The sequence below is a fragment of the Genypterus blacodes genome, unplaced genomic scaffold, assembly GCF_046128005.1.
Source record: "Genypterus blacodes isolate CSIRO-AG114 ecotype Tasmania unplaced genomic scaffold, CSIRO-AGI_Gbla_v1 ptg000110l_1, whole genome shotgun sequence".
Classification (NCBI taxonomy): domain Eukaryota; kingdom Metazoa; phylum Chordata; class Actinopteri; order Ophidiiformes; family Ophidiidae; genus Genypterus; species Genypterus blacodes.
Window position 1 is genome coordinate 461748 of NW_027466914.1, and position 24876 is coordinate 486623.

The 24876-nt window shown below is 45.8% G+C and overlaps 1 protein-coding gene across 1 annotated transcript; it reads right to left on the minus strand.

The window, feature by feature from the left end:
• Window positions 1-245: 245 nt before the first annotated feature.
• On the minus strand, window positions 246-24354 carry esyt2b (extended synaptotagmin-like protein 2b). The gene is made up of 22 exons (XM_076161105.1): window positions 23665-24354; window positions 20084-20125; window positions 19553-19687; window positions 19205-19281; window positions 18926-18998; window positions 17017-17106; window positions 14400-14455; window positions 11168-11288; window positions 10494-10670; window positions 10284-10366; window positions 9921-9969; window positions 9722-9811; window positions 9528-9623; window positions 5920-5994; window positions 5231-5317; window positions 4952-5101; window positions 3178-3533; window positions 2760-2858; window positions 2337-2468; window positions 1542-1647; window positions 1404-1453; window positions 246-1311 (listed from the first exon to the last, which is right to left on the minus strand). The coding sequence occupies exons 1-22, from the start codon at window positions 24070-24072 to the stop codon at window positions 1239-1241; spliced, it is 2625 nt and encodes an 874-aa protein (XP_076017220.1). The 5' UTR covers window positions 24073-24354; the 3' UTR covers window positions 246-1238.
• Window positions 24355-24876: the final 522 nt, after the last annotated feature.

Genomic DNA, 24876 nt, shown 5'->3' on the forward strand with positions numbered 1-24876 from the left:
AATTCAATTGTACAGCCCCCTGCAGAGCAATTTGTATGCAAGGTTTACTTAGTGATTTGCTGATTTGTTCAAGGGCATTTTAGGAGGATGGATGTCCTTATAAGGGAACTAAAGCACTACCAACTAACAGACATCTATCAACGTCAATTATCATGTATGTGTCAAAGTTGCTATATGAATAAAGAAATGCAACAAATTACTGGACATGAAATAATGACCCGGGTGTTTTTCACAAGAGAAACCATTTATTCTTCAAAAGCTACGAGGCATCATGTCATCCAAAATTATAACATTAACAAGGCATTAATTACAAAGTGAATTTTAAGGCACAGGATAGATGACAAGAAAAGACACAAGTATTCAACAGCTCCAACAAACAGTTATAAATGTTTGGCAAAACATGTACAAGCCTATGGCACAATGATGCCATATTATAATGAAATAAAAACCCTGCTCTGAAAATGCAATAATCAATGCCTCTGTTCATATCAATGTTTGTTCAACATACATTTGGTTCAGTCGCACAGTCAAACTCTGGTTCAAGTATACTAAATACTTTGATAATTTCATTTCATACCACAATATACAGCATTTCTTCATCATAGCCCTAAAATGTCCTCAAGTCCTCAGTATCTAAACAGTCAATATTGCACAAAGTCCCTCTAAATTATATAGAGAAATCATTTCATCTCTGCATACGTGCACTTATGTTTGTAACCAAGCATAAACAATAATAAGAGGTAAACAATGACGGAATAACACTGCATGACAAAAACATATCCGTCAAGATGGCTACTTACTGTTAGCACACTTTTGGAGCTGTGCCTTTTCCTTTGGTGCGAGAATCCTTAGACAACAGCAAAAATTTATCATAACAACTTAACAAATCAGACCAGGAGTGATCACAATTTTGACAGATTTTAATAAAATTTCCTTTTAGGAAATGTAATTCCATTAAAACCCCCTTGCAAATTGTAAAAACGACATTTTAGCCACTGCATATTTACACATAACACTGAAACCAGAGACAAGGCAGTTAGTGTGTTTCAGCATATTACAACATGTTCTGATCATGAACAGAGAATCATTACAGAAATAACATGAAATGCCTGTAAAACTACTAACATGCTGCAGTTACTGGATCCATAAAAAGTCTTAGGAAAAATGTACACAAATGAAACTAAAACTGATGTGCCCTTATGAACAAGATCAGGATATTACAGCGAAGGGGTGGGTCACTATGTGAGGTGGATGTCTTGCGTGCTCCTCATGATTGGAGACTTTAGTGAACCATCCTCAGTCAGTTCATACCTACAACAGAAATCAATACATTTGTAAACAACGAGACCTCAGCGTATTGCAAAGTTTTCACAAGTTAATCACATAAAATATCTCAGCTTTACCATTGCGTCCATCCTTTTGATATGTCGTCTCCACTTAAATCTACTTGCACCTGCAATTTAAAACAAACACAAGTCTTAAAAATGTTATATGGATGTATTTGTTTAAGCCGAATTATTGTAAAATCAAACAGAGGTTACCTTTCCCAAGAGCCCTTTGTGTTTAGACAAAATGCTCCCTCCGTTCTTCACTGCTACATCCAGAGTTCTTCTGTGGAGCTCCACCATAGACACACTGAACTCAAACCTAGACACACACACACACACACACACACACACACACACACACACACACACACACACACACACACACACACACACACACACACACACACACACACACACACACACACACACACACACACACACACACACACACACACACACACACACACACACACACTTACTGGAATTAAACTGCTCAGAGTTTTAAAGCCTGATTTGTTTCATCAATATATTACTGCACTCACAAAGAAGTTGTCCATAGTCGTTATAGTTGAATAAACTCATTAAAAAGTAACAGAAAAATATTGACGTTAGTAAAAACAATGACGCCACCTATTTCCCTCCTTTTAATTTGTTTTTGCTTCTTGTGTCTAAATCAAAAGCCATTCAACTGCCATTAAGATCCTGATCAACAGCACTTACACTTGGAAATAATTAAAGTTGGCAGTGGTAGTCGAAGTAGCAGCATTGGTGTCAGATATTGGATTCATTAATCACTGATATTACTGCAGACAATCTGACAAGTTCAAATAAAGGCACAAGCAGCAGGAATCTATGGAGCTATAAAGCTGTACGCTCACAGCTCACAGGGCCCACAGGCACGACATACATCTGTCCCACAGATCATTTTTAGAACACACACACACACACACACACACTTCTAACTGGCGGGTGTGTTGAGCATCAGCCAGGCAGGGTGTCTGAACTCACGTCTGGTCGTAAACAGGGTTCAGGGTCCTTTTCAGCGCGCCGGTCTTCCTCCTCCCTGTCCGGCTCTTGTCAGGCAGCAGATAGAGTCGGATGAAAGGATCAGAGCCATCTTTGGTGAAGGCTATCAAGTTACTGAGGACACACAGGACAAAATCGTTCCAGTCACGAGCTGTCAGGCGCAAGTTGTTAAAGATAATTTCGCCTGTTGACTCCTTAACGCTTGTACTGGAATAATTTCTCATAAACAAATTACATAATTTACAGTCAACGGGGTGACACTTGGGCCACAGACAAGGTGAAATCTGCGTCCTTGCCGGCTTGATGGTTCAAATACCTGCAGCAAATTAAACTTCTCTTCTGTTCTCTTGTGACATTCATATTAAAAAATGAAGAGCTGTGCATAATGGAGATTGTGAGCCTTACCGGCAGGCGTGAGCCACCACAATGAGCTTGTTCCTCTGGGAGCTGTGTCGAATAGTCAGCTGCACCTCACCCAAGGGGTACTGGCTGAAGGCCGAGCCGCTATAAACACACCAGAGTCCGTCAGCGACACATTTACAGACTGCAGATTACTGGGTGAATACATTTAACTAGATATGGTTGCTTTTTATGACTTATGCTTGTGGCCTTTTTCATCAGTTACATTTACAGTTCATGCACACAGTTTGAGTCTGGATGTAGATATGTTTACATTAGCTGCGTCCCTAAGAAGTCCATTTATAATCTTGTTTGCATGCAGGGAAAGACATATTTGTATTTTTGTGTGCTTTAAAATCCCTTTAAATCCAGAATATACATTAGGAATGACTTGGTGTTGGTTTATAAAAATGATGGGACGTACTTCTGCAGCTGGCGAAGCCTGTGCTGAAGCTCCAAGGTGGCAAACGGCAGCGAGATATCTGAGGCCAGGCTGGGCGTGGACTCGTTGTGAGGAAGGTGTTTCTGGGAGCTGGAGATGCAGCTGCTCAGGTTGGAGAAGCTCCGGACGGGGCTGGCTGAGTACGGCTCTCCGTCCCTGTGCTGGAGGGTGAACGTGGAGGCGTCTATAGGCGGCGGGGGCGTGGGCGGAGGGATCAGGGTCTCGGAAGTGGAGAGGCTCTGTGTGGGCGCTGTGGGCGGCTGCGTGGTCACGCTGGCCTTCCTGACCTGGACAGAGGAAGGCTGGTCGGACGTGCCCGGCTTCTCCAGGTTCAGGATCTGTAACGAGAAAACAGGGATCGATTTATGACCTGTGACTTTCTCTAACAATCTAACTTGTGAAACTTACAAGTAAATAATTAAACTAAACAAACATCCAAACTAGTTTTGAAAGTAGTCTGCAAAATGAAAATGTGCTCCAACTCACAACAACAGTGTCAGTGAGTCTATTATACAGCTGATTTAAAGGTTTTGAGATATCAAAGGATTATTTGTCTTCATAGAAGTAAAGGGAATCTTTCTTTAAGGGTTCCTTGCTTTGACATGAGTGACATAACCAATTCACTCTTAGATTATCCATGTTGTTTGTGATCCTACGCCGTAAAGTTATTCTCCAGCAGGTCAATATTAAGAAACGGTTTTATTCATTGTTATGTTCAATCTGGTACGGCTCGATACAATGTGATGCAATTTGTTTCCGTGCCACGAAGGCCAAGGCAATTTACTTGTAATGTATTTTGAGTTTGGAGTACGGGTGCACTCAAGGTAATTGGGAGTTATTGCGGTATGAAAGAGAATGTCAGCATTAGAGCGTTAATGTCAGTAGCGGCATGTAATCTGAAGGCACCTTTAGGAGATGAATGACTACATAAACAAGCTGACCCCTCATGACCTCTTCACTTTCTCTGCGGTGGGAAAATGGAACCCACTGTCAGGAGTAGAGTGGACTTTAATTTGTGAGGCCGATATCATTCTAGGATCATTTGTCAAATCGTAATGTGTGGTGACGTTGAAGAAGTTGACAACGATTCTCGTATGATCTATAGGCAGGCGTGTGCAGCATGTTCTCAGGCCGGTGGGAAGACCGGAGCAGGATCTGTTTGCTTGTAACCGTATGACTGCAAAAAACCTGAATGTCAAGTTTCTCCCAGCTGCACAAGAGGACACAGGAAATTCACACTCACTGCATATCTCCCTGTTTCATTTGTCGCTGAACCTGTTTTGCCAGAGCAGAAATGTTTGATCAGGTTAATAGGACGCAGGACTATTAACCTAGAGTGTGAATGTGATCAGGTCCTGCAAAAACTCACAGCAAGTTCAATTCAGGGGAATGTGCTTGACTACGCAAGACCCCTCTCTCTCTTTCTTTTGGCTGCCCTCCTAAATGCACAAATGCAAGTTCATCAAAAGCGACTTGTACATTTTCCATTTTCGGGCAGGCATTCATACCTCCATACTGCTTATTTGCAGGCCTGCCTCGAGTGATAATATGAAAGGAGATGAGACGCAAAAAGAGAGACAGGCAGCGTGATTGATTGGTGGTTTCCCCGAGAAAAAGTCAACAAGCAACTTTCCCTTAACTGCTTCTCGGAACGTTTGAGTCAGCAGATGAACCAAGTTCTCTCAGCTGTAATAGACCGATCCATACATCATTCATGTATACATGAGCAGCGAGAAGTGATGCAATTCATCTGTACCCTCAAGGCCATCTTAAGTTTGATGGTGGAGCTCGGTCCGGAGTTCTTGAGGGGAAAGCACCTCGTCAGCGTCATGTCCTCCTCCGCCAACAGGCTGCTTAAAGGCACCGTCAAATTACCCAGCGTGCATCTGTGCTTGTCATCTTTTACCTGTGGATGAAGAAAGAGGAAGGCAGAAAGAAGAAGTCAGCAAGTTACACCACTTAGCGCCTGATCAGAAAATAAACAACCGCAGGTGTTTACGAGTCAGAGGCTTAGCGAGCCGTTCCTCAGCGTTACCTCCACCTCCAGCTCCTGCCTCCTCGGGTTGTGGACGAGGAATGAGAACGCCTCCTCCCACAGAGGCTCGTTGGTCTTATAGCGGATCTATACAGAAACAGGAGACACACATATATTAGTTGTTAATGAAAAGAAGCTTTGAGAGCAGCTGATTGTGAGTGTGATTCAAATGGAGATTAAAAGCATCTGATCCAGTAATTCAGGTTCAATGTCAATCGTTTCAAAAAGATACAATTATATTAGACATAACACTTAAGAATATTTAACCTATTAGAATAAATCATTTTTGCTTCCTGTATATTTACATGAATCCACTGTTATTATTCATCAGACACATTCCCCATGAGATTAAACTAACCTTAATAAATCTACTTTACTACAAATTGGATCTAAGGTACCGCCCCCCCCCTTACAAATTTATGCTTGCAGTAAAACTTTTTTTACGACTTTGTTTTAGAAGGAGACTCCTAATGGGAAATGGCTGATGAGTGCTCACTCAAACTCGCCGGCTCTTTATCAGGCACCTGCTAATGTAGCTGGGTTTAATTTCCTCATCTCCCAGCTCATCTGTTGCCTTATTTCACGAGCAATTTATACCTTAATGCACTACGCAACTTGTACGAAAGGCCAGAGCCAGCGATCTAAACAAAACCTTCTTCTTGAGGTCAAGGCTCCTCCCTGTTACTCACTTTGCTCTCAAACGTTTTGTGTCCGACGGTAAACTGGACGTACGGACTCGGCTCGCTGCTGCTCTTCTTGGCCGACTGTTAGGAGACGGGGAGAGAGAGAGTCGTTAGATACCTTTGTGTGGCTGCAAACATAAGGGACTTAAATGTCAAGTTCTGCTCCATGTAATTGCATCCGAGCACAAACATTAACCCCCGCTGAGGGTCCACAACAGGCAAAACAATGGCGGGAGGGAGGGAGGGGAGGACATCACCATAGGTTTTGACAAGCAGGGCTGCAAGCAGAGAGGCGACTGAGGAGACTGCCAGGCTTCGTCTCCTCTGCAATCTAATTTTAGCATGCTGGGTTTTGACAGCTTAGTATTATTTCGTATTCCTTACAGTTTAATGATAGCCTACACAGCTAACGGCCTTGGTGCTGCAACAATGGAGAGAAGCCTTGGTTTAGGGCTCCTTGCGCTTGTGGGCAGCTCCCGTTTTCTCCTCCGCCCTCACAGGACCGGCTCCACGCAGCGCACGCAGGCAGATTTACACAATGCGACACTTTAATAAGCTACAAGTTGTTCCCGGGAAGCACTTACTCAGGGAAATATCCAAGATGTATGAGCCCTCACGTCCGTGTGGGGGGGGCACACGTGCTGTCATATTGGATTATGTATGTTTTAGGGCCGCCTCAGGCATATTTCCATGTATTGAAAATAATGACGGCAGGCCTGTAACACCCACAGAACTTAATTATGCTCAGTGTGCAGCTGTTTAAAGCTGCGGTGGTCGGGTTTACTTCAGCCGCCCACTGACACTCTGACATGAGGGGGTGATGGAGGAGCCGCAGGGAGCGTCTGGCAAAGATGCATATTCAGATTCTTGTAACTCGGCCCCGGGGGCGGCGCTAATGGCGATATGTCAGACGTCTAAACAATTTCTCTGTATATTTACATTGACATATTTACATCACGCATGGCTTGTTGTGTTGTGAGATTTAGAGGCCAGGGAGCTCCGCTGATGTCAACAAAGAGAGAGGCAGAAGCTCAGTCGGACCAAAACCACAGGGAGGATTTGTGCTTTGGTTGCCTGACAATGCCGACCCAAACTAAGTTGTGGACAGGTTGTTGCCTCGGGTTGCCATTACCCGGGCCGGCCCCCGAGCCCCGCGGAGCTGCCAGGGTGCCTGATAATGACAATAAAACTTTGTTTTGAGTTTAACCGTGAAAAAAGCGTAATTAACCCCTGCAGACAAGAACAATAGAAGAGTTTCAGAACACAACAATGTAATAAACACAGCTTGCTGGTGATTTGATTGCCAACCTCAATAAGTTTAACTTTAGTATGAGGATTATTGATTCTGTTGTCAATTATATATAAATGACATCATAAATCACTGTAGGAAAACCTGTCCTCTGCATTTAAATCATCCAAACGTTAACAAGCAGACAACAGACCGGGGATGAACTCCACGTCTGCAGAGACCGGTGCCTTGGTCAAGGGCAACGGCAGGAGCATGGACTGTTTTTGACAAACGGAGAGGGAACAGAAAGAACCAAGGCTGGCACGGGATTCACAGTGGCCGTGATTAGATTTGAAATGCTTTGAACTGAGTGGATTTTGAACAAACTTTGACACATATGCAAGTGCAATATCAGACTTTGGCGTGCAAGACCACACAGCTAATCTACAGTAAATGAGAGGAAAACAAGGCATCACAAACAGATGCTGAGAGGGAGAAGTTACGCACAATTAAGTCACAGAAAAAAGAGGTGTTCATCCATCTTCATGCATTTATGGAAAAAAAAAACAATTAGTATATTTACTCCGTGTGTTCAACAATCATCACAAACACATGATGCTGGATGGTTCACTGGAGGTCAAGGCACAGAGGAGACACACTGCGGTGTGATCTGCACATGCACGTCCACGTTTCCCACGTTACCTTCAGGGCCTTAAAGACTGAGACTTGCTTCAACCCGTCATAGGTGAAATCTGACAGGTTGCTCTTTAAGCCGCGAGGAGATCGGGTAAGAGGGAGGGGGGGAGGAGGGGGGGGGGGGGAAGGGGGACAAAGAATCACACCCGTAGTTAGTAGGATGGGAGTGAGCCAGGATGGCATGAGAGGAAGCCGTAAGGAGGAGCGTGGGAATGAGAAATGCTGAGAAATGAGTCGGGAATGGAAGAAAACAGGAGCGATATTGATCTAAATAATGAAGGTGTTTCCACTGGAGGCCTGGAAGAAGTTTGAGTCTGCAGTTCTTCTACATCTGCAGCCCAAGACACTAGGACCTTTACAAACTCTGTTCTTTGCTCGAGGCGAAGTCTTTCTGCAGGCTCTTACTGTCCTTCTGTTGAACCCACGAACACCGTATTAGACGCTACAGCAAAGCCATGCAGCCATGCGTTTAGCCACAAATCTGAAAGGATCTTGTTACTGTTCAACCCACATCATCACTCACTGCTAAACACTACTGGGCGGGGGTTGCAGGGAGGCGCCGGGAGGACTCACGGATAACGTTCTACACTCTGAGGTACTGTTCTCGCAAAACACCAGGCCGGACGCTTTCCTCTCCCTTAAGTTGCCACAGCCTAAGCTGCCCGCGAAGACACTCTTAGGGGGTGACAGCGAAGAGGAGGGAAGGAAAGGACAGGACAGGAAAGGACAGGACAGGAAAGGAAAGGAAGCAGAGAGTGGAGGTGGAGTTGTGAGGACTGATATGGTGAAACACGTCTTGCATCATTGTGATTGTTAGGTGCAGAACCACAGAACACAAAATCAGGTGATTTGGGTGTTTGGCGAAAACGTTAAATGTTTAAATGAAGCCTTTCATATAAGATAAGATAAGATAAAATAAGATAAGATAAGCCTTTATCTTTATTGATTTATTTTTACTTATTTCTTATATTTCTTTATCTTTAATTTCTATGGCATACTTGGATCGATTGGATAAGTTTCCCCTGAGTATACACATGGACTTGCGTTATCACGTTCTCCTATTAAGTATGTATGCAGAGGTTACATTTAATATTTGTGTTCACTATTTACATATGAACACATTACTCACATTTACAAATCATATAGAAAGTGAATGCTGTTTTATGCAACATGAATTTATCTCTGAATGGAAGGAACTCCTGCTAAGTAGCTATTTCTATTTCTGCCTCAATTGCTTTGTCGATTTCAATCCCATTAGACTGGAAGTGACATTTGAAAATAAATCTATTTATTGCCATAAATGCAGGAATATTGAATTTCTACCATGCGTGTAGATGTACAGGGTGACCTTCAGTCCAACAGCTTCAGACAGAAACTGCTGAGTGACTCGAGAAAATAACCTGCAGGGAGACGCATCGACCTGATGAAGTCGCTCAAGTGCGCTCAGTTCAACACACGTAGGAAGCAGAACAGAGGAACATCGCTGCACGTTCACCAATAATCAATATTTAAACAAGAAACCTCCCCTGACATTTGTGACTCAACTGGTTCAGAGTGTTGCGAAATGTGGCCTTTATACTCTAAAGGTGGTGAGCAATAAACCTGTTGCTCAACACCGACGCTCAAGAGGATCTACTCTTAAGCTTGTTGCTATAGTTTCACAAACTTGACATTAAGGGTTGTGACTCACTGGCAGGTTCTTCGCCGAGTCCAGATTGACCACGAGCAGCGCAGAGGACAGCCCATCATTGGCCAAGCTTCTGTCTGCTCGGACGCTTCGCAGCACCTGATTGGACGACAGAGAGAGGGACGACATCATAGCGGCAGCCGCAGCACAAACTAACCCTCAAAACAAACCCGCCGCCTTCGTTTTGACTCCGTTACCTGGTCGATCTTCTCCGTGGTGGAGAGCAGCGAGAGCCACTCCAGCTTCAGGTGGAGTTTCCCGGTGGAAACCTCCTCCAGATTGAACCACTACACAAACAAATACATTAAGTTATAAAAAGGATGGTGTTTTGCATTTTATTTCCATAAATCAATGTTTCATCTCAAAAGCAAATGGGCTACAGGAAGACGGCCTCACCTCATCAACCTTCTGCTGTTTGTAAAGCTCCGTCATATCGATCATAAGGCTGAACAAATGACAAATGATTAAAATTTCAGATGTTGGACTGCATTGGAGAGGATCACACTTATTGATCTATAAGGGGGTCCTGCTTATCGATCTGCTGATCCTTGTTGACAGCTCTGGGTGTAATATTACAGCCTTGGGGCAAAATCAATTGACTTTGTCCCTGAGCAGGAAAATCTTGGGGAACGCCTCCACACTGCTTTAACTGATGACGGCACATTCGATCGACACACACACAGTATTCCGGTTATGACAGCTGCTGCCGCCCCTTACATCAGGTATAATTGAGAGAGGAGCAAAGGCGACACCACTCACCTCCCCAGGAAGTCGTCTTTGTCTGGGTCCTCGTCAAACAGCTCGATCTCTAGATGCTGGCCCGTGTGTTCGTACACCAGCGCCTAATGAGGGAGAGGGATTGCTGATGTTTGCTCAAGCTTGTCCAATCAGAAACTCTTACTACACTTACTTAAACGCAATATGCTGCTGTTCAAGTAGTAAAATGAAGAAATACTGTAGAGACGTCACCTCAAAAACTTCATTCCATTTTGGATGCAGGCTCTCCTTCACTGTCTTGCTCTGGAATATCTGGCTACCGATCTGCAGGACGCCGTAGGGGTCCGACTTGCCCTTGATCAGCCCACCAAGGAACTTATCCTTCCCCTCCAGATCGAGAGCCTCCAGGAAGTGGATCCTCAGCACGCCCTGTAAGAAGACCAGATATTGAAATGTCTTCGGCTGACAGGTCCAGCCCGCAAAGCAGTGAGGGCACACGAGGAAGTAAATTGTTTTCTTGTCAGGGTTTGCTGCTCACAGAAGATGCTGCAGTGTCGTCGTGTGAATACAAAACTTATGAGGGAAAAGTGACTGATGCAGCGATGCTCAGTGGAGCCAAGTATCTAACACATTACCTCGCTGTTTGAATGCAAAACAACCTGACACCTGTCCAGATTAGGGTGTGATAATGATCTTGTATGTGGAATGTATTGTAGTTACATATATGTGTGTGTGTGTGTTTGTAAATACAGGCAATACAATGGTGAAATTAGGATTCTATGACTCATCAAACCTTTAAGATCAAATCTGTGACCCCTGATTTCTCAAACAAACCCTGAAGAGGATAGACATCAACATAATGAGACACGTGTGAATCACAGTCATTGATCGTAAACATAGTTGAGATTCTGGAGTGGCGCTGGTACCTTTGGCATGGGAAAGCGTAGCTGAGCCAGCTCCACATCGCCCACCAGCGGAATGGTGATGCGGTTGGGTAACACCAGGTAACTGTAGATGATGTCTTGGAGCAGACTGTCAGAGAGGCCACTGAGAGGGAGGGAGGGGAGGGAGAGGAGGGTGAGGAGGGTGTAAGGGTGAAGAGAGGGGAGGAAAGGAAGAAAAACAGGATGGAGCTGTGAATTATTGCGAGACAGTTAGGGTGCCCTTGGGTTATTAATATTCTCCTTTAATCTCAGCTTAGTCCGACACGTTTTTGCTTTACGTGCGAGAAAAGATTGCAGGAACATTGGAGACAGTTCAAGCATGTGGGCCACAGCGCCGGCCAGCAAACCTCTGAATGTCTCCCTGAGCCGCTAACACGGCGACGACAGCGACACGGCGCTCAGAGAGAGAGAGAGGGAGAGAGAGAGAGAGAGAGGCCCGGCATTCCCGCCAGGCTCTCCTCCAGATTGTTCAAGCTGCCCTGGCACAGCTGGAGAATTGCAATCACGGAGAGAGACAGAGAGAGATTGCGAGAGAAGGAGAGAGAGAGAAAGAGAGGGACGGAGAGAGAGAGAAAGAGAGGGACAAAGAGAGAGAAGGAGAGAGAGAGAGGGACAAAGAGAGAGAGAGAGATAGAGAGAGAGAAGGAGAGATGTATTTCTATGAGAGTCCATCTTTCAGTTTTATTGTCGCAGTCTGTAGCCCTGAAGAAAAATAGTCACAATTAGAGGCAAACTGCTGGAACATGTTGTTGTGGATGTGCCGATGATGAAACCGTTCTTCAGCTGTCTGGGTCAAACTAAAATTCTAAGCAGCTAAATCTACAAATCAGCAGGGAAACACTCAACATGCCCAGTTTGGTAAGTAAACCAATAAATCCTGCATTTTCCGGTCAGTAGGTTCTGACGGACTCCTACCGATCCACCGGCTCCAGACCAATCCCTGTGGCATTAATGTATGTAATTGGGGTAATAAATGGAGTGAGCTGTGGACCTGGACGTCTCCACATTGCCTGCAGACGTCCCTGTGATATGTTCAGGTGTCCTGACCCGCCACGCTCCACCCTCCTCCAATTAAGGCTTTACATTTGTTCTTTATGCCATCAAACCCAACAGTAAATGGCTGCATAGCACACACACAACCCAGATTTACGACCTGTATAACGCACGCACACACACACACACACACACAGGCTCCTACAGGTCTTGACCCGCATTTCCTTGAGCATTTTTCCGAACAGTGTAATCACAACAGAGCCATTCATGGGACTCTTCTCTAAAAGGTCGGATCAATTTTCCCAGGAGTCTTTTGGCATTTCAGAGTGACGGATCATTTCGAACCCGTAATTCCACTTTTTTAAAGAAAATGCTGCGAATGAAGGCTGCAGTCGAGGTTGTGGATTACTCGCTGTCAACGATGACCATCGATCTTGATGTGTTTGATCAAACACACAAGGAGAAACCTGAACTCCTCTGCAGCCTGGAGGCAACAAACCCCCCCAGATGAAACCGATTCCATATCGCCGCCTGCGTTTCTCGAGGAGCCGGGGAGGAACATTTATTTGAGTCCCGGCTTATCGCCCGTCAGGATGGCCGGGCCGCAATTCTTCTCCTCGAGATTAGAAGACCTTACGATTCTCTGGTGGGGCACAGATCACCAGCCTGAGAGGATTCCACTCCCGCTACCAGGACCCGAGGTTGTAAAGGAATTCTTGCCGTGTCAGCTGCATTTATGTTGCTCCCCTGGTGTGGACACAGGGAGTACACACACACACACACACACACACACACACACACACACACACACACACACACACACACACACACACACACACACACACACACACACACACACACACACACACACACACACACACACACACACACACACACACACACACACACACCTTTGCCTCTGCGCTCGCACACACACATAGATTTAAGAGGATCTATTTTAACCGCCGCTGGCTGAAAGTCGGGAGCATTTTGTGAATCTGATTGGTAACTCCTAAATCTTAGCAGCTGGAGTTTTGCCCTTTCTCACTTGTTGCTTCCTTCGTCTAAAAGATTCAATACCTCTTTCACAATATCACATTACATTTCATCAGATCTATTACATCTGAGGTAATAACTTCTCTGTGTAATAAGTCATCTGTGAGCTTTATGTGGGGCAGGCATTGATGCCACACAGCCGCGCTCCTCTTTCCTTACAGCAGAGGGCGCTAACCACTCACTAGGCGCCTTTCCCGTCTCCTACATTAATCCAGGAAAGGTTTTCCATGTGTTTGTGTGTTGTTACTGTCAAAACAAGTCAACACCGCCCGTGACACATTGCAACACGCAGTAGTTGGACGCTGGTTGCGTAATAATAACGCCGCTGCTTAAGCTACACACATTTAGGTTCAACCTTCACGCAGCTGATGCCGTCTGTCTGCCGCGTGTATTCAAGGAACTGTGCCGCGGCTACAGTTTCACCAGCTGCCCCTGCCCCCACAGCACGTGCGCACACACACACACACACACACACACACACACACACACACACACACACACACACACACACACACACACACACACACACACACACACACACACAGGATTGCACAAGGATCCATTTCGGCCCTTTGGTGAAATGTCAACAGAAGAGGCTCCAGCATCTGTGTGTCCGTCCAAACCACCTGTAGGAGGATGAGCGGCTTTCATCGCGCGCGTTCACACCCAAACAAACACGTGGCCGTCACTTTATTAGCGCCGTCCGGAAATGCATTGCGACCACATGAGTGCCGAGCCTTGGAGACTCTTAATCGACTCCAAGATCGCTCCTCTGCCGACTCCAGTTGCTACCTGGAGAGTAAACACGATTAAAACGGAAGAGACATTCCAGTAAATGAGGGATTAACAAATGTCGCAACACCTGAGCTTCCCCGTCTGCACAAAGGCAAGCATTGTTAGAGAGGGGACAGGACACACACACACCACTGAGGATGTGTGTACGAGCAAATAAAGTGATTCTGCCTTTGATGGTTGGGACGCCGACAGCGGTTACAGCCTCAAAACGACAGAGTTGCCATGGAGGTCAGATATTATTGGGTCAAAAGGAAAGTTGTCAATCAAATTCTAATGAAAACAAACGTTCCAAACATCTGAGTACAGCCTGAATGTAGGAATTTGTCAAATCAAACAAACACAAACTTGTCGTTGACGAGGGACGACTTACTTGAGTCCAGGAATGTCCAGGATGTTGGTGAGTCCGGTCCAGTTGATGTCCAGCAGCTAAAGGAGACACAGGACACAGCGGTTGATCACACAGGTACAGGTGCCTTCTTCACCGCACGAGCGAGCGAGCGAGCGAGCTCACATCGAGTGGAAGCTTTTAAATTACAGACACTTTACTTTATTGTTTCCGCTACCGTGCGCCGCATTTTAACGCACGACTCGTTCCCCCCCCCCGAGCCAAAGTCCTTTGATTAACGGCGACGAGGCGATTCGGAACAAAAGGCCGCGGCGGAGCGAATGACAACTTATCTGGACTCGCAGCTGTTTGAGCAACTCCAAAACTCAGAGAATACTGAGAAGGTACACGTCTGTCCTATACATTATTTAAGCAAAGGTGCGACTATTAACACAGCGGATGAATGAGATCATTTCAGGGCCGCAAATCAGTACAACAGAATATCAATAAACAGTCAATCAGCCTTGTGTGGCCTTGTGTATCGTCACTCCTTGTATTTATTTCTCATTTCTTGTTTTTTGCCTCAGTGTCTCTGTGTGCTTCATCATTATCTACAGATTAGCAAGGACGGTACGGCATGAATTCCGAAAGCCAAAATGTCGCCGGCTCTCTGAAATATTCATCAGTGGCGAAACCTCTCTGGGGTCTCGTTATTCACTGGGGCAAAATGAGGTCATCGCCTCTCCTTTAAACGATTCTGGATTCGCAAATCTCCCCAAATGACCGATTCATTAACTAACAACCTCATCTATTGAATTGAGGGAGGATGGCAGCAAAGCAAAGCACAGCAAGGCGAGGAGAAGAGCTCAGAGGGTCTCCACCCCCTCCCCAAGCTTTGATCTGCGGCCGCCTGCGAGCTGAGGGGCGACCGCGTCTCAACACGTTTCTTTTAATGAGGCTTCTCCCTCGACCTGCTTTGCTCAACGCCGCAGCGGAAGAAGCCAAGTCTGCAGGCAAAGGGATGACGGGAGAGAGGACACACCCCGCTGAACATGGAGGCTAGCGTATGTAAATCAGAGGGAAGAGCCGTATGATCACACACACACACACACACACAGCAATAAATACATGAGCTCGGTTTGCTGCGTATGTCAGCTCAGCAGTGAATCCTCTTCTTTGAAAAAAAAGGTGCCACTGCAGGATGTGTGTGTGTGTCTCCTTATTTACACTGCACCCAGCTGCATGAGTGTGATGACACACACACACACACACACACTCAGCCCGACCCAATCCTCTTTTAACATTCCTCTGCTGCTGCTGCACAAATGTAACGTTCTTTCATAGCAGGATGGATCTAACCGAGAGGCTTTTGCTTTTGTGTTTCCCTTTGTGTGTATGTGTGTGTGTGTGTGTGTGTGTGTTGGTTAATATGCGCGCACACACACACCACTTGGGACTGCACCAGGATTTACTGAGCAGAGCCCTCCGCCTTCAGCCTCCCACAGTAATATCTGCACCTTTTGAGCACGAGAGCACGAGCGCCCCGGGGTGCAGGATTCTGCCAAAAGTAGGGCCGGCCCTGATCTGCCGAGCTATTTAGAGCGGCGTGATACACTTTCTGCCGCCTGCTCCCGAGAGCTTTCAACTGTTTTAATCCGTCGCAGCGGAGCCACTCGGGGCGCGGGAGGGGAGGGAATGATGGCAAACTACGGGACGTGCCGCAGAACACAAATGAACGAGGGGGGACGTGAGTGTTTAAAGGCGTACAAATCACAAAATGACTCCATAAGCAAAGTCAAACCAGCGGAATCATCATCATTTCAAAAGAGTAGGGTGGGAAGAAGTGGAGCAAAAGCAAAAACTAATGACCCCTTTGTTTTATATGAGGTGCAAAATTAATGTAATAAAAACTTTATCGAGGACATAGCGACTGAAACAAAAGGCCGGCGTTACAGGAGGCATATTGGAGGTTTGTAATATTGTTGCAGAGGAGGAAACTAGAAAGAGTCTGAGAGGGTGAGAGAGGCGGGCTGGAGGATTCTGAGCAGCCGGGAAGATGCTGAAAGTGAAATTACATTTTTAGGTAAGAAAAGAAAAGAAAGAGGTGTGAAAGGAGCAAGAGGAGAATGTTTGACCGTTCGCTTTAAAGGTGAAATTCTCCATGAAGCTATTCTGAAAAGTATGTAAGCTGCTCAAATTCTCTTCAAACTCTGTGATGTTCAAACTCTGAGGAACATTTTTGTATTTGGTTTGAAGTTTTAACGGTCAAAACAAGTATCAAACACAAGCTAAGCTGGAGAAAAGACTGTGATGCTTTCAAGTCTTAAGTCTTTTATACTCCTGTCCATTTGATCTTAAATGTTGAGGGACACGAAAACATTTTGAAGGCGATTTGGAGCTTTTTGGTTTGTCGGTGGAAACTCTGCGGAGCAATTTTTGCATTTGGTTTTGAGTTTCTAGCGTAAAGTAAACAACCGCCCCAGCTTTGCATCACACAGCTGAATGGGGAAACGAGCCGCCGGAGCAGATTCAGTGGGAAACCAGCTCAGTGTCAGAAGATGTCAATATGAGATCGTAAACTTTATTGCCCTTTTATGGAAACACATGTATCCCATATGCACTCATTAATTCAAATCCCATTTATCAGCGTCAGGGGACTTACAGGCTTCTTTAGGAAGAACAGCGACAAGGCTCCGACTAGAGGCATGTCACCCAGCAACGGCTCCATCACCACTCTCAACACTCCGTGGAGCTGCGGACACACACACACACACACAGAGAGAAAGAGAGAGGGAGAGAGAGTTAGAGTGAGACCCGCAGTGAGCTCACACCCCGCCGGCCCTGACATTCCTCGGCGTTGGAGGCGTCAGCTCGTAGCACCTGGCCGCTTTGACACCCGATCTTCGCCCCTTTGCCCTGCATCATCCTCTGTGACATATTAAGACAATTACAGGGATTATGTGGCATCAAGTGATCGCACAGCACGGCGACGCTAATCCACATTTATTGTTTAGGAGGAATGTGCATCATTCAGGATTACAATTGGAAAATCCTCGGTAATAAAGCTTGAAATCAATACTAACAAACCTCTCTTAGTGATTGCACGAGGCTCCTCGGAGCAAACGCCAATGTTCCAGCGTTAACCAACCTGCAGGGAGGAACCCAAGTCTGGACAAAAACACCCCACAGCGCTGTGTGTGTGTGTGTGTGTGTGTGTGTGTGTGTGTGTGTGTGTGTGTCTGGCATTTCTTCTTTCCATCCCGCTCATGCCAAACATTCACACGTCTCCAGTCTCTGCTTATAGGAAAGAGCGCTACAAGTTTTGACCTTAATGTCAGGCGGCGAGCAGATCACGGGGCTGAATGTATGCATGATGACCTTCAATGGCAATCAAGTGCTGTACTCCGACAAATAATGAATTTGCTGGAGTGTGTGTAAGTGTGTGTGTGTTCATCACAGCGCAGTGTAGGGATCTGACCTATGGGGGGCGTCCCAGGTGCTCCAGGGACTTTGTGTCTGTCTCTACTGTAATGAAGCAATCTACCAGAGTTGACCTGAGCTGATGATGATGACACGTTCATGTTCAGCATTCCAGCGCTCGGCTCGCTTCCCCCAGCGTCCGACTCAGCCCTTATCAGTCAGTGAATCTTAATGAATAATCAAAAAAGGCTGAGATCTGACCTCCTGCCGTCAAACAATGCCGGGAGCAGACTAACAATTTTACCTGAGAATGGATTTAATTGAATCAAACACGCAGCTGCGGCACTCATCGTAACCCCCCCACCCCCCCGGGACAATGCATGATGGGCTTATTGTGTTTGTGGTTGATGGAGAGCTGCAGGTTTACACGCCGCGGTTATGCGATGACAGCAACAAATGTCTCTCAGGGACAAACATCACACGCCTCCGTCTCCAAGGAGGCAGCGTGATTGTTTTGTATCTAGTGGCTACGTTCCACCACAGCAAGGACACATGGGAACAACAACACACACACACACACACACACACACACACAGAATGCTTTTCACTCTCAACTAACTCATGTCAACCCTCTATTCAACAGATACTTATCTCACACACATCTCCGTTACCTTGAAATCCTCAGGGTAAACAAGTAGTAAAGCACTTTTGTAATGTTGCCTTCAATTTCAGTGGTAATTTGGAGTGTTTATTCCGTATCGATTGACCCCACAGACCTCAGAGCTCAGAAGTTAACCTGTCCATCTGTCTACATTCACACTGCTGTAAAACAAACTTACACACTCCAGCTTCTCTCACGGTTACATGCCCAGAAGCTTCCAAATGTGAATGATCAACAGAAGTTACTTTAAGGAAGCAGCGCAGGAGGAAATAAAGAGACGACTCCAGGACGTAATCTGGAAAAATGCCTTCAGCCTCCAACAATTACACTTTGCACAGAAACGTCTCAGGCTGTTTATCCGGGCACGGCAAAGGAGTCCATTGAATTATTTGTGTTGAGTTTCTTTTCTAAAGCCAACAACCGAGGAAAGTTAATCTTGGCTGATGCGTTCCGTAGACAGGAAATAACAGAAAGAGCGTCCTCTCCTTACCTGGATGCTCTTGATGCCAGCTTTGCAGTAGTAGCGCTTGATGTCCACATCGATCTCCGTGTTGCCGACATAGCTGAACAACAACAAAAGAGTAATTGGGTTAAAATCCAATATCCCAGATGCACTCGTTCATCAAATTAAAGGAATTCGGGCGTCTCTTTGGGTCCAAGATGGACGCGGTTGGACTTCATTATGAGAACAAACTTGATTCACTAGAAACTTTAGAGGTAAGACATCAGAGTTCATGCCTCCACCAAGGCCCCACAACGGTTGGCTCACCTGATCTGCAGATCCATGATGATCTGTCGCTTATCCACGTTCTCCGAGTAAACCTTGACCCCGTTGACCCTCAGGGGCTACAAACACAACCAAAGGGAGCGATTAGGAGCATGAGGCTCAGCTGAAGTCCATCATCAACCCTGCAGCAGAACACACACACAGTCCACCCTCACCCCTCCCCTGACCCCCCTACGGAAACTATTTGAGAAACCAGCATGGCCCTCGTGTGTCAGAGACAAGTGTGTGTGTCAGCTGCCCGCAGCGCACATGCTACCAGAAACATTTACAGGGTGGGCGAGGGGGAGGGAGGGGGCACACACACCCACGGGCGCTATGAGCCTCACTCACTTTGTCACCGATATCGATCTTGCTGAAGCAGAAGGTGCTGAGGTGGACGTTTGCCACCTTCACCGCCGGCTCGATGGTCTCGCGGAACAGCTTCTCCACAAACTGGCAGATGTACGGCCACATCTGTTTCACCGTCTGAGAGGTGGAGACAGGGACGGGGGACAGGAGAGGGACAGGCTGCTTACACACTGTTTTATCTCCAAACTATGAAACTAAACACACTTTTTCTCCACTCTGTGAAGTATGGGCTTCTATAAAAATATTCAATTATGTTTCAGCAGCAGCAGCTTGTCACACACGGGGACACCGACCTATAAAATTTTGATGACAGCATCGAGTCAGTTGAAGTTACCGCTCATGAATGCTGAAAAATTTACATCCAGGTTGTTGCCGTAGGGATTCGCTCAAAGGTAAAGCATGTGACAGCGCTGCAGAAAAACAGGGCTGTACGTTCAGCCATATGTGAGAGAGAGAGAGCGAGAGGGAGAGAGAGGGAGAGAGAGATAGAGAAAGAGAGGGTGTGTGTGTTACCTTGTTCAGCCACTCCACTCTCTCCACATCTGGATAGTGAACCTGCGATGGAGAAATCAGATCAAATTAAGACTTCAAGCTCAAAGGGAGAGATGTGAGCCGAAGACCTTCGCTTATGAGATCTAACCCCCGTGCGATCAGTAAGCTGGAGTAATACAATCAAGAGCCTTTATAGATTTGTAGATCTGAAACTCATTGGAATCCTGTTTTTCATTAATTAGACTTTAAGGAGTGAGAGCATCTATATGTGCTCCCAACTTAAAGTGGTTACAGGGTGATAGAGGAAAGGGCGGGAATGTAAGGAAATGTAATAGAAAAGCAGTTCCAAGGCATTTCTGTAGAGATTATGCAGCTTTCCTATTTGTGCAATCATAAATAAAGGCACATATCTGCTTTAAAAACAAACTAGGAATGATCCAGTGCAGTCTAAGTAACCCAAGCTGTCCTGGTGGCCTGTAAATCGCTGTGCAGTCTGACATCGTCAAAGCTCTCTGTCTTCACACTTCATTTGTGTTTTGAGTCTGGGCCACATTTTGTCTGAGCGTCTCTCTAAATCACTCTAAGGCAAGCATAGATTCAGCATGAGAAACAGGAAAGAATCACTCAATGCCGCTCACAATAGAGGGAGGAGGGCGCAACCTTGGACACAATCTGAAAGAATAGCAGACAAACCCTGACTAAACTTCTTCTCTAATAGAGGATCAGCACCTTTGCACTAGACTGAGAGGTGAGAACAGTCAGCTCCCCGTGTGCCACGGCCCAATGAAGCCGTACAGCCGGCTGCTGTGGGAGACATGCGGGAGACACGCGACGACGACGCCAGCAGGCAGCAAACAAGCTGACACAGCACTTATGTTACAGGTGGATAAAGCAGCGACACGAGGATGACAGTGACTAGAGAGTACAGCCATCGTGACAGATGCTGCCTGTATGGGAAGTTTGTCACACACACACACACACACACACACACACACACACACACACACACACACACACACGTGGAGGAAGGTTCACTGTAGTACTTCTGATGAAGAAAAGATGAAAACCTGGATGAATAAGGGGGCTTCCAGGAATGGACAGTGACACACACTGTTTCCGATAAGCAGGGGGGAAGTGTGACGTGAAAATATTCATGAGGAATATTTGTTTTTCCAGTTTTGTTAAGTTGGCAGCCAGAATGAGCTCCTTAGAATGAGGAACATGCAGATGGTTTAAACAAAGTATTTTTCGCTCCGGGCTTAAGGTGTTAATTATTCAGGTCGACCCGTTTTGGTTGGAGTGAAGCTGAGGAGTCATTGAGTTATTTTTTAATCTCTAAATCGTAATTACAAAGCTACTTTACTTTTAAATGGTTGTTGTTTTATTCTGCCTTCAGGTCTAACTGCTTAAAAGCAGCACAACAATCATAAGGAAGTGGAAACAAACACTACAGAGAAGTATCTGGAGTCATTAAAGCAGAAGCAAGAGCGGTGTGAAACAGAAGTATTTGAATTAGCTGACACACGATACCCCTAAGTGATTTGCACACACACATATCGCTTACCTACACAAAATGTGCTTACCTAGACAAAAAGCTGCAGCTGAAGCTTTATTGTGTTAAACTCACAGAGAGACAGACAGACAGACAGACAGACAGACAGAAAGACTCAGAGTCTCTGGTCCATTTCCTTATTGCTGCCAGCTTCTCATAGAAATTTAAAGTAAGACCCACGATGTCACTCGCTAAGTAGCTGCAACGGCCAGCAGCCAAAGCCCTGGTCCAGGATTTAAAGAGCTGAGGGTGTAAAGTAGAATCAGAAGTGCACTTAGGCCAGATGACAGGATGGGCGCTGGGCTGCAAATGGCTTGTGACTGCGTGAGCACGATGGATCCTCTATTTAAACTCACTTCTGCCTAGTGGTGAGTTAATAAGTGGTGACAACACTGCATTGATGTTCCCTCAACTTGGGGCTCTTTAATACAAATCCTGCACTCATCGCTCAATTCAGCAGATTGAAATGTATACCTTGTTATTTTAGTTACACACACACATCTCCATCTTCCCCATCCAGAGCACACACTGCTGTCCTGTCTTGAGATGGAGATGAAGATGTCTTCAGGTTGAACGTGCTTGTTTTCAGTCTCTACATGCTGTGTAATGGCATCGATGCAGCCTCAGCAGTGTGTCAGCAGATTGAGCTTTAACTGTTCTCCAAACATGCGGCCACACTGACCATTACACAGCAGCTCGGCCTTCGACTCGGAGCCACTCAATGAGGCGTATCGATTACATTTATAATTACATTACTATTAGTTTTACAGTCCCTTGCAGGCGTTAATGGATCCTTCCAAAGTATCTGAGTTTGGAGTTTCACTTTGTCTCATCTCTCTCGTTCAGTCTTGTTTCTGTTTCAGTGTCTCACATGAGGAGTGTGTTACAAATAACTCTATCTAGTTGTGGCGATGACAGGAATCTGCAGGTGGTCACACACTGAATCAGATGATTATAGAATACAAGTGTCAGCTCCGTAGAGCACCCAGTTAAAGGACAATCACCTGTGTTAATACAAACTAAGATTCCAGAGAGCAGAGAGTGGATTTGTGAGATGCCACAGTGTGACTCTTGGGTGGTATTACCCCTTGATGCTATAATCCGGCTCTCTCCAGACAGCAGTTTACAGCCGGCATTAGATGGTGTCTCACAAATCTCTTTTTAAGACAGGCACCCTGAAAAAAAAGGAGTCATAACGCATACGCTTGTGTTGCAGTCGACACTTGAGATTAACTGCAAAACGAGACTTTTATAGGGAAATCCTTCACTTAATGTCAGAGTTTTTCAGCTTTGTATTTTTCCAGCAATGATGGGGGATAATGGAATGTTTAAAACAGATTACGCCGCACATTAATCACAGTGGCAGATACATTATTAGAGGAAGAGCCTGGAAGTAATGCTCACGTTAAGTTTGTAATGTTGCACTTACTCAATATGAACCACAGCCCAGCCTCTGTATCATCATGAAACATTTCTCCTGATGTCTGATAAACAAATGTGGCATTAGAGCCCAGCTGTGTTTGTCCTTGGACACTACTAAAGTGAATGTGGTTTTAACTTGTTGGTGAAGAAACTGGTTAAAGCCAAACAGGGTCCTTGGGGAGGTTTTTAGGACCATTAACCCTTTAACCCTGACATGGAAAAGTCACAAACCTCTGTGTTATCTAACAGGTTTACCAAGATAACATGTTACAGTAATAGACCAAGTATCAACAAGAGACATAGCAGTGCAGATCCTAAAATAACAGGGACCTTGTGGGCATTTTTCCTTTCCACTATGGTGTCTGGTTTACCATTGTGCCCTGCTGTATTTAGACTGAGGCTCACTCTAATGTCACTGCTGGGGGGAACAGCTGCTTGATCACAGCTTTACAGCTCATCTACTGCTCCTCCTGCTCCAGTCAGCTGATTATTTTTTCTTGGAAACTGGGGAAACATTTTTTTTTCTAAATAAGAATACCACATGGCTTTTTTAAGGAGCCGGTGCAGTGGAAATCATTTGACCTATGCCAGTGCAGCAGAGAGAGGAGGCTTCACCCCGGTGTCTTACCCATGGTGGTAAATCGGAGGTGGTGAGCCCCTGCTTGACACATTTCTCCTCCTGCTCAAAGAAAGCCAAGGCTCGTCTCAGCCTGCCGCTCTTCCCCACTGTGTTCCTCCTCCACCAGAAAAAGATCACAAGTCCAATCAACAGCCAGCTGAAACTGAACTCAAAATAACCCAAAGCGTAGATGGGGAAAATAAGGACAAATGTCTTCAAAAAGTGGACCCAGGTCTGGGTCAGCTCGCCAACCGATGACACCGGGGCGTCCTCGGAACCGTTCCCCGGTGGCGGTGGATCAAAGTTGGAGTCGGGTTGGACGGGACTCGGCGCGTTGTGTCCGTTCTCCTTAGGCGCCGCTGGGGTCGCGCTGTGTGAATGAGCTCCTCGTACCGCTGTCATGCTGTCTCTTGACATGTCTCTGTGTCCCGGAGCGCTTCTCTTCTAAACTGCTACAAACGGGAATGAGGACGCAGACGCGGCTCCCATGTGCGAGCAGACCGAACGCGAAACCAGAATCTCACGTTGGCTCACCTGCGCACCGGCCCATTGCCTCCGGAGGAAACGCTGGCATCCACCGCTTATTTTTGTGTAAATCCGTGACAATGCATCCCGGTGAAAATCGTTTTCCAAACCCAGAAACGAGCAAACACGCCTTCCTGCTCCGCTCCGCAGGACAAAAATGATCTGTTCCAAATACGCACAGGGTTCCTGCACTGTGCGCTCCCACCAGTGCCCAGCCTCCTATAGGAGGTGCAAACACCCCCACCTGGTGTCCTCTAGCTGTAAACACATGCACGGTTGGTCTGATGTAATGTTATCTACGCAGCATAAAAACGCAAATACAGGTGTAGAAAGTTCTACATGATCATGAATAGTTTGTTTAGTTTGTTTAGTTAGTACTTTTTTCAAACCAATCTGGTAAGTTATCTTAAATAACTACACACATAAATACAAATGGGTAGAATTAGCTTTCCAGGAGAACTAATGAGCACAGAGTCATCGATCGACAAACACTGTTTTACTTCTGGTTAACAACAGCGAAGACAATTACAATTAATAGTCGTCATAGTCAGTCAGTTTAATGTTTTGCACCAGAAAATTAAATTCATTCTTCTTAACGATGAAATTTTACAGTCTGTTTCCATGGCGATGAGATGTTGATTGCAGCGATTACTCTAATGTCAACTAGTAAGTCTGTTGTCAAGCCGAAATGACGCG